At 39.2% G+C, this 14,742-nt stretch overlaps 1 protein-coding gene across 9 annotated transcripts in view; it reads right to left on the reverse strand.

Annotated features, from left to right (window-relative positions):
- Window positions 1–12,680: 12,680 nt before the first annotated feature.
- Stk39 (serine/threonine kinase 39) overlaps window positions 12,681–14,742 on the reverse strand; it is a 261,664-nt gene continuing 259,602 nt past the window's right edge. For 6 of the 9 annotated variants that reach the window (XR_003953672.1, XR_001783147.1, XM_030251876.1 and 3 more), the window contains one exon: window positions 12,681–14,229. Coding sequence is in view for 7 of the 9 variants with exons in the window: in XM_030251876.1 (XP_030107736.1) it covers window positions 14,155–14,229 (75 nt within the window). In the remaining 2 variants the exon portion in view is untranslated. The remainder of the gene's footprint in view (window positions 14,230–14,742) is intronic. The other 3 variants (XM_017319130.1, XM_011239693.2, NM_016866.2) reach the window with 2 other exon arrangements.

Raw genomic sequence — 14,742 nt, forward strand, 5'->3', positions numbered from 1 at the left:
AGTTGCATATGTAGCAGAGGATGGCCTAGTCAGTTATCAATGGGAGGAGAGGCCCTTGGTCTTGCAAAGATTATATGTCCCAGTACAGGGGAATGCCAGGGCTAGGAAGTGGGAGTGGGTGAGTTGGGGAGGGTGTAGGGGACTTTTGGAGAGGAAACTAGAAAAGGGGATAGCATTTGAAATGTAAATGAAGAAAATATCTAATAAAGAAAAAAGAATTGTCCTACGTACACTGTTGAATGAGAAAATGAAGAATGGGGGTTCTGAATTCACACTTTCCAAATAATATGAATAGGACTGGCATCTCAGTACCTCATTTTTATATTTCTTTTTAATCTTCTATTACATTATCATTCACCTATTTCCATTTAAAAAATATCCAATATTAAAAAAAAAAACAATAAAAGACAGGCTCATACAAATTCTGCCTGAATGCACTCTACCTAGTTATAATTAGATTAATTTTGGACTATATGTCACTTAACCCATCATAATGCTGCTATCACAACTGTATAAAACTAAACTGTCTGTTTGGACCCAGAGCCTTTTGAAAGAAGGATGCTGTCCTACTTCTCCCAGATTTTGGTCCTGTTAGTTTACTGAACACTCTGCTAGAACATCAGGTTAGTTTCTACAATAATTTTCCTCTGCGATACACATCTTTATTCCTCAAGCCAGTATTCTAATGATGGATACAAGTGCTATCCCCGTAATTGTCACTGGCCTTTCATTATTCAGTAATAAACCCAATAATAAAAGACTGTAAGCTTAGATAACATTGTTTGCCCTTCAATGAATTATGAGTTATGGGCTCAATAAGTCTCTTCAGCTAATGATGTTTGTTTTAAAGCCAATAATTCATGCAGGGAGCATTTTTTGCATGGATTACTTTCATGTTGCTGTGAACACAAATTTTGAAAAAGAACTCAAGGGAAGATTAATTTTGGAGCATAGTTTCAATATATCGTAGTGGAGTAGTCACTGAAGCAGTATTATGTGACTGTTAACATCATGGTGGACCAGAAAGGAGAGTGCGTGCTGCAACCCAGGGCTCGACAGATAATCTGACAAAGCCCTAGCCTTAGGATGTAGTTTTTGCTACTTGGGTTAGAGCTCATCTCCCAAAGGTTTTACAACATACCCAAATGACAAAGTGGGGACCATACTTTCACAACATGAATCTGTGAGGGGCATTTCAGATTCAACTTGCAACCTTTGGTGTACCTTTCTTGGATGTGTGAACCTTATTCACATGAGTATTCATAACTAAATTAGCATTCGTTGGTTTTGCATAATATTCAGTGGTATATAATCTAACTGTTCAGATTGTATTTGCACTATGTTTAGAATCTCAGCCTAGTTACAGGTAGTCTTAGTATACAAGGAAAAACATAAAAGATAAACAGACACCATTATTGCCTGATTATACAATTTCTTTGTACTGAAATTGCATCTAGGAAAGAACTGGGATATTTTGGAGACAAGCACTGTTGCCTGATATTTTTGGCTTGTCCATTTCCGTGGGTTGGGTAAGCATTTTCTGAATGAGGTTTTGAATACAAGCTGATAATGTGTCTAGCGGGTTGAAGAAGTGAATCATTTAATCATGCTATAAATATATACACTTATCCATTTATACTACACAACTTAAACATTAATATAAATAGAATATTATAATCATTGTAATCATTCCTGATAGGATACATCTCAAGCTGTAAAAACCTAGAAATGATTTCAACAATATTCAGGAAATCCTCTTAAAATAAAACTCATTACTCTGCTTTTTTTTTTTTTTTTTTAGCTCCTACCAATAGACAATGGAAAAATCCTACTTAAATTTGTATATGACCACTGTTTTCTCTATCTTATCTTTATTTGAAAGTGAAATTATATTTAAGGTGAACACATTTTTAAATACATTGTATGCTGATAATCATAATAAATAAAACCTATACTCCTGACTCTTCAAATACTTCACATATTTCTAAGTGTAGTGAGAAGAGTTAGTATCTACTTCAGTGAATTCCAACTATATACATTACATTGAATTTTATGGCAGATCTAAAATCCATGACCCTTCTGCCTTTGCCTCTCATAAATATTATCTTGCAAGTATGTACATGTAATACATGAGTGCCTGGTGCAGGTAGATGGCAGAGAGTTTGTTGGATCCCCTGGAAACTGAAATAGGGATGGTGTGAGTGACCATGTGGGTGCTGGGAACTGAACCCAAGAGCATCAATTACTCTTAAACAATTAATCATCTCTCTAGATATTCCCTATATATTTTGAATATTTATCAGATACAAGGTCTGTAAATACTGTCATGCAATCTATACGTCCCCTTGTCATTTGTTGCCTCTTTCATTTTCTGTGTTGAAACTTTTTAGTTTGATGTGGATAAATTTGCTTATTTCTGCGCTCTCTTCTCTCTCTCTCTCTCTCTCTCTCTCTCTCTCTCTCTCTCTCTCTCTCTGTGTGTGTGTGTGTGTGTGTCAGCTAAGGAGGAAGGTAGCTGGGCATTGCATTCAACTATGTGTCAAGATCAACATTAATGCCAGAGATGTCCCTTTTTACTCTGTTTTTACAGTTTCATGACTTCAATTTTAAGTCTTAACCGACAGATATCTGATATTGTATATGACATAGGAAAAGGATCCAGTTCGTTGAAGAATATTTGATCATACTGCAAACCCCTAGATGGTAATTTTTACTGGAAAAACTTGTTTCTATTTATGGTATGACTCTGCCCTAGGTTTTAATCCAAGAGCTTTCTGCTTATTGTAAACAGGATTAAATAAAGCCAACCACGGGTCAAGAGACCGAGCAAGCATCCAGTTGACAGGAAGTGAGCATAAAGAAATGTAGAGAGTATTTACTATTAATTCATATTTTATCCCTAGTAGACATAATGGTTTTTTGTGTCAAATATGAAAAGTGTATTGCTCTGATATAAGCCTTAGAAACAATTATAAATGAAACTAAGAAAAAATACTTACTCACAGACAGGAATTTTTCTTTTGTTATAGACCATTTAATCATCTTAAAGGTACGGCAGTTGGTACCTTTGAACAACCAACATGTGTTGTGTCCTGCTTATGCACAACTTGTGTAGTCAGTGACTGTTCTTGATAATATCTTTTAAATTTTTCTCAGAAGCATTCTTTATTTTATGTTCTTTTTCTTTTGAGATTAGAGGAATGTTCATCTGTTTTCCATTGCTGTAACAAATCCTGTCCCCATAAATTTACGGCTATATTAGCCAGGTATGGCTTTAATTTTCCTATTTTTCTTTCTGGCCCTATATACTTGACCCACCCTGTACTTTGCATCACCTGAGGTAACATTCCAGTCCCTGAGAGGTGAACGTTTGCCTCCTGTAGAAGCTAATCTGAATGACCAGATTTTGGTGAGATTATGGTTACATCTGCTCCCATGTCTACTAAACATTCAAGTTCAATGCTACTCATTTGTATTTGTAACTTTGGCCTCTGATCACTCATAGCAGTTTTCAAACTTCTTGTTTTCTAACTTCTCTTTATTATTTTTTTTTCTACTGAAGCTGTTCTGTCCTTGATTGCATACAGAGAAACACTGTTCTTAACAACGGGCCTTAAATATTTTAATTGCTCTGTGGCCGAATTTCTCCTACACTGATAGGGGATGATTGAATACAAATTGATACCTGGGCCTATAGGAGGCCTCTTAGGGCATTTCCTGATGGCCAAGGATTACCTACCCTGCCCCTTGTTGTTCTGCATTCATTAGTCCAATGCTGGCCTTTGCCACATCTTCTGCATACTCCAGAATGCTGGGGTCTTCTTTTTAGATTGTCTCCAGAAAAAAACAAAAAACAAAAAAAAAAAACATTCATTTCCAGGAATACCTTGCCTACAATCCCTTTTCATATATATATATATATATATATATATATATATATATATATATGTATATGTATATGTATATATGTGTGTGTGTGTGTGTGTGTGTGTGTGTGTGTGTGTATAGTCATTTTATTCACTTCAAATAATATCCTTCTTCCTGGTTACCCCTCCACAAACCTCTACCCCATCTCCTCCACCCTCCCCTTTGCATCTATGAGGGTGCTCCTCCCCTCAGTCACCCATTTCACCCTCAACCCTCTAACATCCCCCTACACTGGGGCACCAAGCCTCCCTCCCCTGCCATTGATGTCAGATAAGGCAATCCTCTGCTACATATGTATCTGGAGTCATGGCTCCCTCCAGACTCTTTGGTTGGTGGTTTAGTCCCTAGGAGCTTTGTAGGGGATGGGAAGGTGGGGGGATGAGGGAGGTTCTAGTTAGTTAATATTGTTCTTTGTATTGTTTTGCAATCCCCTTCAGCTCTTTCAGTCCTTTTAGAAGCTCTTCTACTGGGGTCCCTGGGCTCAGTCTGATGGTTTCCTGTGAGTATCTGCATCTGTTTTGGTCGGGTGCTGGTAGAACCTCTCAGGAGAGGATATATCAGGGTCCTGTCAGCAAGTACGTCTTGGCATCAGCAATAGTGTGGGGGTTTGGTGCTTGCAAATGGGATGGATAACTAGATGGCATGGTCTCTAGATGGTCTTTCCTTCAGTCTCTGTTCCTTCCCCCTGCCCTCCCAGCTTTCCTTTGGACAGGAACATTTCTGGGTTAAAATTTTTGATATGGGTAGGTGACCCCATCCCTCAACTGGGTGCCATGCCTATCTATTGGAGTTGGTCTCTATAGGCTGTATCTCCCCTTTGTTGGGTATTTTGGCTAAAGTCATTACCATTGGCTCTTGGGAGCCTCTTGCTTCCCTAGAGTCTGGAACTTTCTAGTGGCTACCCCCAGTTCCCCATCCCCAACTGCTATATGCTTCTATTTAATTTTCTGACCCTCTGTACTTCTCTCCTCTCCCTTCAAAAACCTGTTCCTCTACCCTTTCCTTCCTCTTCCTCTCCCTCCCAGGTCCTTCCCTCCTCTACTTCCTGTGATTATTTTGTTCTCCCTTCTAAGTGGGTCTGAAGCATCCACACTTTGCTCTTCCTTCTTCTTAAGCTCCATATGGTTGTGGGTTCTATTGTGGGTATTCTGAGCTTTGGGGCTAATATCCACTTATCAGTGAGTACATGTCATGTGTGTTCTTTGTGTCTGGGTTACCTCACTCAGGATGATATTTTCTAGTTCCATCCATTTGCCTACAAATTTCATGAAGTTATTGTTTTTAATAACTGAGTAGTACTCCATTGTGTAAATGTACTACATTTTTTGTATCCTTTTTTTCTGTTGAGGGACATCTGTTTTTTGTTTGTTTGTTTGTTTGTTTTTGCCAGCTTCTGTCTATTATAAATAAAGTGGTTATAAAGATAGTGAATATCATTTGTCTCTGATATCTTACTGGCTGATTCAAATGTAGATATAACTTAGGAAAAATGTTTGCTAATTACAATTTGCTCCTGAAAACATACCAAGAGAATATTCTATCAATTATCTAGGATATGAGATAGGTTTACAGAAAATTCCCCAAATAGAAAGTACAAATCAGGAATGATCAATTACAAACCCATAATGATTTTCAAAAATTGCTGGTTTATATTAACTGGCTATGGTCCATAATTGGATTAACTACTCAAGAGCAAAGTAATGTATTCAAAACTTACAAGGTAATAAGGGCTTAAATAGTTCAAGAAAATTACTAGCTGAGGTTGAGAGAGAATTGGTTCTGGTGGAAAAGGAATTTCAGGATGTACATGTGGTTCATTTGGATCTAAAATTGGATTGTGTTTTTTTTTTCCCCTATAGTCATTCTCCCACAGAAGTTCTTATGCACAGAGAAGATAATAAAATAGATAATTTTAGCACACAGAGTAAAAACTTAAAAGATCTATGTAGAAAAGGATTTTGAATTGATTCTGAAAAGAAAAATGAGACTTTGTCAATTAGCAGGAATAGATCCAGCAGACATTGTAGTACCTTTTACTGAAAGGTAAAATGTTGAAATTGACTCATGGACAGAAAATGAATATTGGCACAGAGCTTGCAGTAATTTTTTGGGAAAGACTATCAAAAAAATATCCTCAAAGACTTCAGTTTATAAAAACAACTAATTGGATTCTCCCTCATATAGTAAGAAGGACATCAATTTCTGGAGCCCCGAGATTCTACACCAATGCAAATAAATCAGGACATAAGCTTTTGGGATTTCTTTATAAATAAAAAGAACTTTTTTGGTATTAAATACACAGTTAAGAGATTTAAATTCAAAGCCTTATTACAGTTCAAACTTATTTCCTAAATCTCTATGAGTTGGAGTGATTTGGAGCTAGGATAAAATATTTGAGCAGGGCAATGATAGCCTTTAATACCAACAGAGACAGGCAGAATTTCTTAAGTTAGTTGTTTTCTAAATTCTACAGTTACAATGAACAAGGTGGTGAGGGCACCTGCCTTTAATCCCATCACCCAGGAACAAAACTCAGATACAGCTCCTAATTGGTATGTATGAACACTAGAGAAATCACATACCGTATTTATATATTATTATAAAAGCCCTTTACATGGTAACTAGAAAGGCAGCTAATTTCCAATGGAGAAAGGAACAAAGAGCACCTTTTTCGACTGCTAGAAAAGCTCATCACCATGCATGCAACCCTGACCAATATTAAGCCGGATGATACCCTAACTACGGATATCATATTTATTGGTGAATTGGCAACTGAGGACTCCACCAGCATTTAACTGTTGGCTTCTATTGCAAATGCTTTCCATATATAAAGAATACATATTCTCTCTTTGAGAAACAAATTGGGACATTTTATTTTATGAGGGACATTTATTATGTGGAGAACCTTATATTCAGTCATTGCCAGCCATCCTATGGTCATAAGTACACCCCTTAAAATAATGGATTGTATCCATCTGAAGACAGAGTCCTTCACATACTTGGCCATGGGGGGGGGAGCATTACAGTGGAACTGATACCTACCTGAATTCCTTCGTGATCAGGATGTGGTAGCTAAAGGGTCTGTGCCTTCCTGCACTGATGAAATAGCTAGCTCAGCTGCCTATAATACACATTCCTAAACTTCTTACCCTTCCCCCAAAAGAGGCACCTATTAAACTGTGGGAACCAGCAGAATGGTCACAACATTTGGCTAATGCACGATTTACTGATGGTCATAAGTCACCGATGGAACCAAAACTAATGGAAAACAGCAGCCTATAGACAATACAGCCTACACAGCATAGCTGTAGCCGTTTTGTTACATGCCTGCCAGACACTCAAGATGACCACATGCCCTGTTGTGTTCTGAGGTTTGTTAATAGTAAGAAGTTCTACAACCATAAGTTCCACTTAGGACCAATTAGAAAAAGCAGTCACTTAGAACTCTTCGACCCAGAATAGCTTGCGTCAAAGCTGACTACTGGGCAGCACTTCCTGCACCTGCACGGGGCTCATTATGGTTTTCACCTTTATAAACTGGCCCCAAGAAATATTCATGGTCGCACTTTGGCTCCTGAGTCTAGACTGCATTCCTGATCATTCAGTCTTGGGCTGTACATTCAATAAACAACCTCTGTTTAACTGAGATCGGTATCTGAGTGGTTTGCATAGAGATTCCTAGACCTCAATAGTCCAGCATTGAGGAAGGAATTACAAAATTAGTGTAGCATATTGGCTATAGAAAACCAACTAGGAAAGCAAACTGAAAATCTCTATCCTCTCCAACTCATGGTATGTGTATGCTGGTATAGTTATATAGTCAACAAGATAGAAAACCACTAATGCAGTGGTAAATGGTAACAGTATCTGGTATGAATGAAAATGGCAAAACTTGGAAATGACATCAAAATTTATTTAGCTCATAGAGGCAAGATACACAAAAATATATAAAAATCATAAAATAGTGGACAAACTGGGCACTGTGTTTACTTAAGACTAGATTAGTAAATTTTGCCATAGAACAAGTTCAGAATAATTCAGCAACAATAGATTACATATTCAAAAAACTTGAAAGTTGAACTTTAACACTAAAAAAATAAGAAGAAATTGATAACCAAATTAAACCAGGACAGCCCTATGACAATAACTATTATAACAAATCCAGAGCCAGGCCATGGTGGTTTGAATCCTTAGTCCCAATACTTTAGATAGACACATGCCTTTAACCAATCCCAACACATGTGAGGCAGAGGCAAGCACATAAGTTTTACAATGGGTTAAATTTAATAGCTGCTTACACCAATCCTTGACATTATTAATACTCTGTTATACCTGCAGACAGGAGCCTAGTGTACCTGTCCTCTGAGAGGCTCTACCCAACAGCAGACTTAAACAGGTGTAGACACCCTTAGCCAAACATTGGACAGATTTCAGGGACACTTATGGAAGAGCTGAGGGGATGAATTGATGGCCATGAGGGGGAAGGAGACTCCACAGAAAGAACAACAGAATCAACTAACCTGGACCCCTGGGAACTCTCAAGCAACCAAAGAACATACACTGGCTAGACTGAGGCCCTCAGATCATATGTAGCAGACATGCAGCTCTGTTTCCATGGTTGTCTTATTTGGCCTTAGTGGGAGATGATGAGTCTAATCTGGCAGAGACTTGATGGGCCACGTTGGGGGGATACCCAGAGGATCCCTACCCTCTCAAAGGAGAAGGGAAGCGGGAGGGAATCTACGAGGGAAGGACTGGAAGGGGAGCAGCATATGGGATATTAATTAATTAATTAATTAATTAAAAAGCTACTTGTAATAGGCTGAAATTTAAAGTCAATGTCGTTTGTGATCAAAAATAAATATGCTTAAACTTTGAATTTATATATGAAGAGAAAGCAGAGTATGGGTATATTTAAGCATACATACCAAGGTGATAATACTTTTTGTTGCCAAAAAACCATTTTGCCCTAGGAAAGATTTAATCTGCCAAAAAAAGAACTCCCAGAGTTAGGGTTGGGGCAGGGTTTTGCTCTTATCTTTTCAGGCAAATAAAAGCATCCAACAAAGGAATCCGGAGACCACTCGACAAAAGAGTAAATTGTCCACCTCCAGCTTGTCTCTGCTTCCCTCTCTGACATAAGTGGCAAATGGTCTTTACGTGACCCCCATTCAGTTAGAAATTAAAGCTGGCTTTGGGGTCGGGCTCTTACTTCACCAAACCCACACATGCTTGTTAAAGAAAAATCCAAAATTTCTGTCTCCTACCAGAAGAGCCCCCTGTTTGGGACAGAGGAAAACTAATAATTAGGGACTACTCTATTGCCACTAATCTCATAATCTTCTGTTTTCCATTTGACACTCTAGAACTTTTAAAGTGAACATATCTCAAAGCCTGTAAAATTATTATGTATATATAAACTTCCTGATGTGGTATTAGTAGTCATACAGCACACTAACTAGTTCTAGAAACAAGCTTCCTCTAACTCCCTGTGCATGTTCTCAGGGTTGCGTCTGAAGCAGGTAACTAGGAACAAAGTTTGTGGACCTAACTGTACTTACTAGACCGTTGCCCTCAAACGTTTCTGAGATCTTCTCAATACGGCAGTTAAAATATTTTCTATCACTTCTGACAGTAACCTTTGAAGCATCCAAGAAGATGATGGACTCCGAGATGACTAATCCACCTGGGGTGTGGTAACTATAACCACTGGAAAAATTGCCTCTTCTGCCACCAGGTTCTACACACACACACACACACACACACACACACACACACACACACTGGAAACCTTTGGGTTGACTGTTGTGTTCTACCTAGCCAGAATTGCCACTAAGCTGACCAACACCACCCCATGATCAACTTTCAGATTACAAACTGCTCAGGACATTCAAATTGCTGAGTTCATATGAGACTGACATGGACATCTTACAGTACTTTAAACTCAAAAATACTTAAATCCTAAAACTGCCAAATGCAACCAAGCTGGATATTGTAAAAAGCTTGGTAGAAATACCTTCACTATTGTAATTAGTTTTACTGTAGTAGAGGTAAAATCTTCTTACTTAGATAAAATGTGGGAGATGTTTCAGGATATTTGATCAGGCTGTAAACCCTGGGATAGTGTTGCTTACTGAAAAACAAACGAAACAAAACCCTGTTTCTAGTTGTGGTGAAGCTCAGCCCTAGCACACACCTTTAATCTAAGAGTTCTGCTTGTTGAAAATAAAATGAAATTTAGTCCACCATAGGTCAATAGATGAAGCAAGCAACAAGTTGACAGGGAGTGAACACAGAAAAAAAACTAGCAAGAGGAAGTCAGGAAGTATAAAAGAGGGACATCCAGTTTGAGGGTTTTCTGTCTTTCTTTCTTTCTTTCTTTTTTTTTTTTTTTTTTGAGACAGTATGAAGGAGAGATTCCTTTTGGGACATGGGCTGAGAAGGAAGCTTGGCTGGGTGTTTTCTTGCCTCTCTCCCCAGCATCTGGCTCTTATTAGTAAAACCAAGTGGCTGAGATTGTGTTAAAAACAACAGTTTATCCTTTTGCATATGGAAGTTTTATCTTCTCAAAAGCCTTCACAGAAGACGTAGTGCTTTCTGTATTGTATGTTTTGGTTGATAAGTTGATCACACAGTTGTAGGCTTATTTCTGGGATCTATACCCTATGTGTATGAGGGGGTCTATTTTATAACACAACACTTGGATTATCAAAAGCTTTGTTTCCCAGCCAAGTACGAACAGGCCCTTCGCTGCTTAGCTTCAGAGCCCAGAGATTAGTTATGTTCATAGCAGTTTAATCTTAGGTTGTAGATAACTAAAGCTTTGTAGCAGATATTGAAAGCAGGAAACATGGCAGTTTAGCCTATTTCGTTCTTAAGTCTGCTTAAGCTGCCTGGGCTGTTGTTTTTCTATACCAATTTTAAGATTTTTTTCCAATTTATGTGAAAAATAGAACTTAGGAATTTTTATAGAAACTCTATTGATTCTATAGAACCCTTTGTATTGTTGGTAGTGAGGTAGTGTAGTGGTTAGGAAGTTAGTCCAAATCTGAGTATTTTCCCAATTAAGTAAACTCCTGCAATGAATAGTGTTCCAACCTTTATCTCTGTTTTCTAAGCAAGCTTTATTGTCTGTTTATCCTTAATTCTCATGTGCTTTAAAATCTTTATTCCATTTATGTGAATGTATGCAATCTACCCTCTCACCTGCTATTAGGAAAATCTTTTGAATATGGATACAGAAATTAAAAGACACTTAATTATCATGGTGCAATGTCATTTTAAAAGTCGAATATGAAGGTCTTATCGTATAGCATTATTTTTATTTTATTAAAGTATAATTACATAACTTACCACCTCCCCCTCCTCCTGTCTACAGCTCTTTCGTCACTGCCTTCTTGTAACCAGCTAAATTTAATGTGCTGAGTCCATTGTGTGTTGCCTGGATACAATGTTCACAAACTACAAACTGGATAGTCAATCAGGGGGCTCGTCCCTTGGGAAGCTAATTCTCCCTCTCTTAGCAGTTACTAACTGCTTATAGCATTTTATCTACAGAGAGAGCCCTGTAAGATTTTCCATCTCTGCTGGGATGGTCAACTGTGTCGGAATTTTCAGGTCTTGTCTAAGTATCCATGTTGAGATTTCACCTGGGGATCTTCCTGATCATAGCTAGAAGGCACATATTCACAGAAGGCTTCCTGGTCCTCTGCCAGCGACAATCTCTCTGTCCTCTCTTCCATGATGTTCTCTGACACTTAGGTATAGGAGCTATGTTGTGGATATATCACTTGGGGGCAGAGGAACACCCCAATGAGTCGTTGTCTGCATTTTAACTAATTCTGGAATTCTGCACTGGTCACTGTCTGCTGAAGAAAGGAGCTCCTCTGTCAAGAGGTGAGGGCACCTCTAAGGATAAGTAAATCTTTAGAATGCAGATTGGAATTATATCGATTTAGGACAGTGGCGGTAACAGGTTTCTCTTTTAAGGTCCATGACCTCACTAGCCATGTGTAGTTGCATAGGTTTATATGACAGGCATTCCCTCCATTCAAGTGGTCTGTGAGTCCCCTTAGAGAGCTGCTGGTTAACTCCAAGAGATGAAAGTCCCACTGCTGCACCTTCAGAGATATCTTACCATGCTGGCCACGTGGTTCGTAGCATCAGCAGCATTGGACTACTTACTGACTGCTTTCCTTTGTAAGCAGCTCGAAGAGTACCTTCTGGTATTATAAATAATCTTCAAAGGGGAGGATATGGGATTAATTATAGCTAAAACTGTCTGTGTCCTTTGTCTGAAGTGTGTGGTGTCTTCAGCAATGGGGACTTACCTTCAACTTCTGGGGCTGCTCTTATTCACCAGTGGTACTGAAAACTGTCAAGAACGTGTTCTTTGTGTCAGGAAGCAGGATCCAGAGTGCCCCGCTTTGCCTGCAGCTCTGAGAAATGGTCTGGATGAGTCACTTAACGACTCTGGACATTCCTCAGTTTTCCTAGTTGGAAGGAATTGTTCTCTTTTGTCTCTTGGAGCCCCACCGCTTTCGAGGGCTGCCTGTCTAAGTGAAGTGTGAATGTTTCAGTAATCAGTTAAAACCTATTCTCTACGGCTGTGACTTCACGTGCAGGGCATTCGTCCGGCAGGGACACTTCACACTCGTCCCCTTGCTTGCACTAGGCATCTTAGGACAGGGTTGAATTGCGCAGTGGAGATGCTGGTGACGGCTGGGGGAGGAACGAAATGGAGGAGACTCGAGTGCACTGTGCAATACACTTTTATTTTTCCGTTTACCTTTGCAGTCATCTTTGAGTAATTGTGTAAACAACAGAATGGAATGGAATTACATTAAATTGTATGCAAATGGTTCTAGAACACCTTAACGATTATGACAAGGCAATTATAAATAACTTCTTTCCTTAGTAATATATATTTGCTTTTTAAAGTACATTAAAGAGCTGCCGTATCTAGGGTTAGCTAGGAAAGAGCAATGGTACCATCCCCGGAGCCCACCTTCTTGAAGGTCTTGACTCCAAATTTGAAACTTCTAAGGTTTCCTGGGTTCATAATACACAGTCAAGCAGGAGGTTCTTGCGTTGGAAATATTTATTCTTCAACGTTTACAGCATTTTTACCGTTTGTCATTGCACAAAAAAACCCTTTCTGTTGTTTTTTTCACACCACTGTGTATTCTGCCGAGCTTTTCAAGTAAAACTTGGATTCTGGTGTTGTCAAGTTTATTGCCTTAAAAACAACAAATCCTATCGCCTAAGGAGAGCCAAATTGGAGACGGGGGACGTAGTTAGCAATCTAACAGAACGGCAGCAAGGTTACAGTATTCTAAATGTCCAGATGAAGCAAAAGTATGCCTCCTCGTGTAGTGCAGGTTTGAGATCTGAGACTAGTCCAGAGTTAAGCAGCCTCAGGCACATTCGTTATATGAAAGTTTGCAAGGCACCTCCCTCTCCCAAGAGACGACTGGATTGTGGGCTGGATTTTAGGCAAACCAACCAAAAGAGCAAGCATCCAAATTCTTAATTCAGTCATTTCAAAAATTAGAAGCTACAAATACTCCAAAGATTGACCTGAAACCGTTGGTTTAAATAACAAGAGATCAATTGCAGAAAGCGCGTAATCAAAACTTTCCCCCTCGGAGCTACGGTGTGTAAAGCATAAATATATGAAAAATAAAATTCACAGTCAGTTTTAAAACTAGAATTCAAGTTTGGCTAATAAATCTTAATTTTATAAGTATATTAATTTCTAAGTACAACATAAAAGAGGCAGTATTGTCAGATGTACAATTAAAGTCTTAAACAGAAATACAACAGTAAGAGGAGAAAAGGCTTCTGGTAGAAGATTCCTTTTGCTGCCAAGAGATAGGACCACCTGAGTGTGTTTCCGACGCCTCACTTACGGGCTAGCCAAATTGACTGCTAAGAATAGTAAATAGCTCTCTGGAAAGGAATCAGCAACAGTTGCGCAGCTGTAGGGCTTGCCTGTGCTCACACTGTGGGTTGCTGGACAATAAAGCAGAACTCGGAGTGCTCACAGTTTTTTTTTTTTAAATTATTATTATTATTTTTTTTTGATCGCACTTCATCGAAGCCAGCCTCTTCACAATCTTCTTATTTGTTGGGATTTGGGAGTGAGGGGGTGAGAGGAAGGAGGCAAAGGGGGAGCTGGGAGAGGGAAGGGTCACGACAGATGAGGGTGACAGCAAGGGGCGTACATCAGCTCACACTCAACTGGGCGAACCCGATCAGCTTCACTTCATCAGGAATCTCCGACCCATCGCAGCCAGAAGCCTGGAAGGGAAGGGAGGAAGAAACCATCAGTGCACTGGGGCAAGGGCAGGGCGGGCAAAGCCATTCCAGGTAACCAGCTCCTCTTCAGGAAGAAGCAAGCCCCAAGAACCACATGAGTGAATGAGTGATTGCTGGGTGCCAAATGCTGTTAGAAATGTAGTCCTGGCCGGGCAGTGGTGGCGCACGCCTTTAATCCCAGCACTTGGGAGGCAGAGGCAGGCAGATTTCTGAGTTCGAGGATAGCCTGGTCTACAGAGTGAGTTCCAGGACAGCCAGGGCTACAAAGAGAAACCCTGTCTCAAAAAAAAAAAAAAAAAAAAGAAAAAAGAAAAAAAAAGAAGGAAATGCAGTCCTGGTGTGTCAGGGGATGGTTTTGTGCTGTGTATTCTGAAGCTGATTTGTGTGCCCAGATCTCTCTGTCTACAGTCCTGACTATGGCATGGTCTCAATGTAATGTAAAAATTGTTTTCCATCACCTCTGATTGGTTAATAAAAGAGCTGATCAACCAATTA

The sequence above is a fragment of the Mus musculus genome, chromosome 2, assembly GCF_000001635.26.
Source record: "Mus musculus strain C57BL/6J chromosome 2, GRCm38.p6 C57BL/6J".
Lineage (NCBI taxonomy): Eukaryota > Metazoa > Chordata > Mammalia > Rodentia > Muridae > Mus > Mus musculus.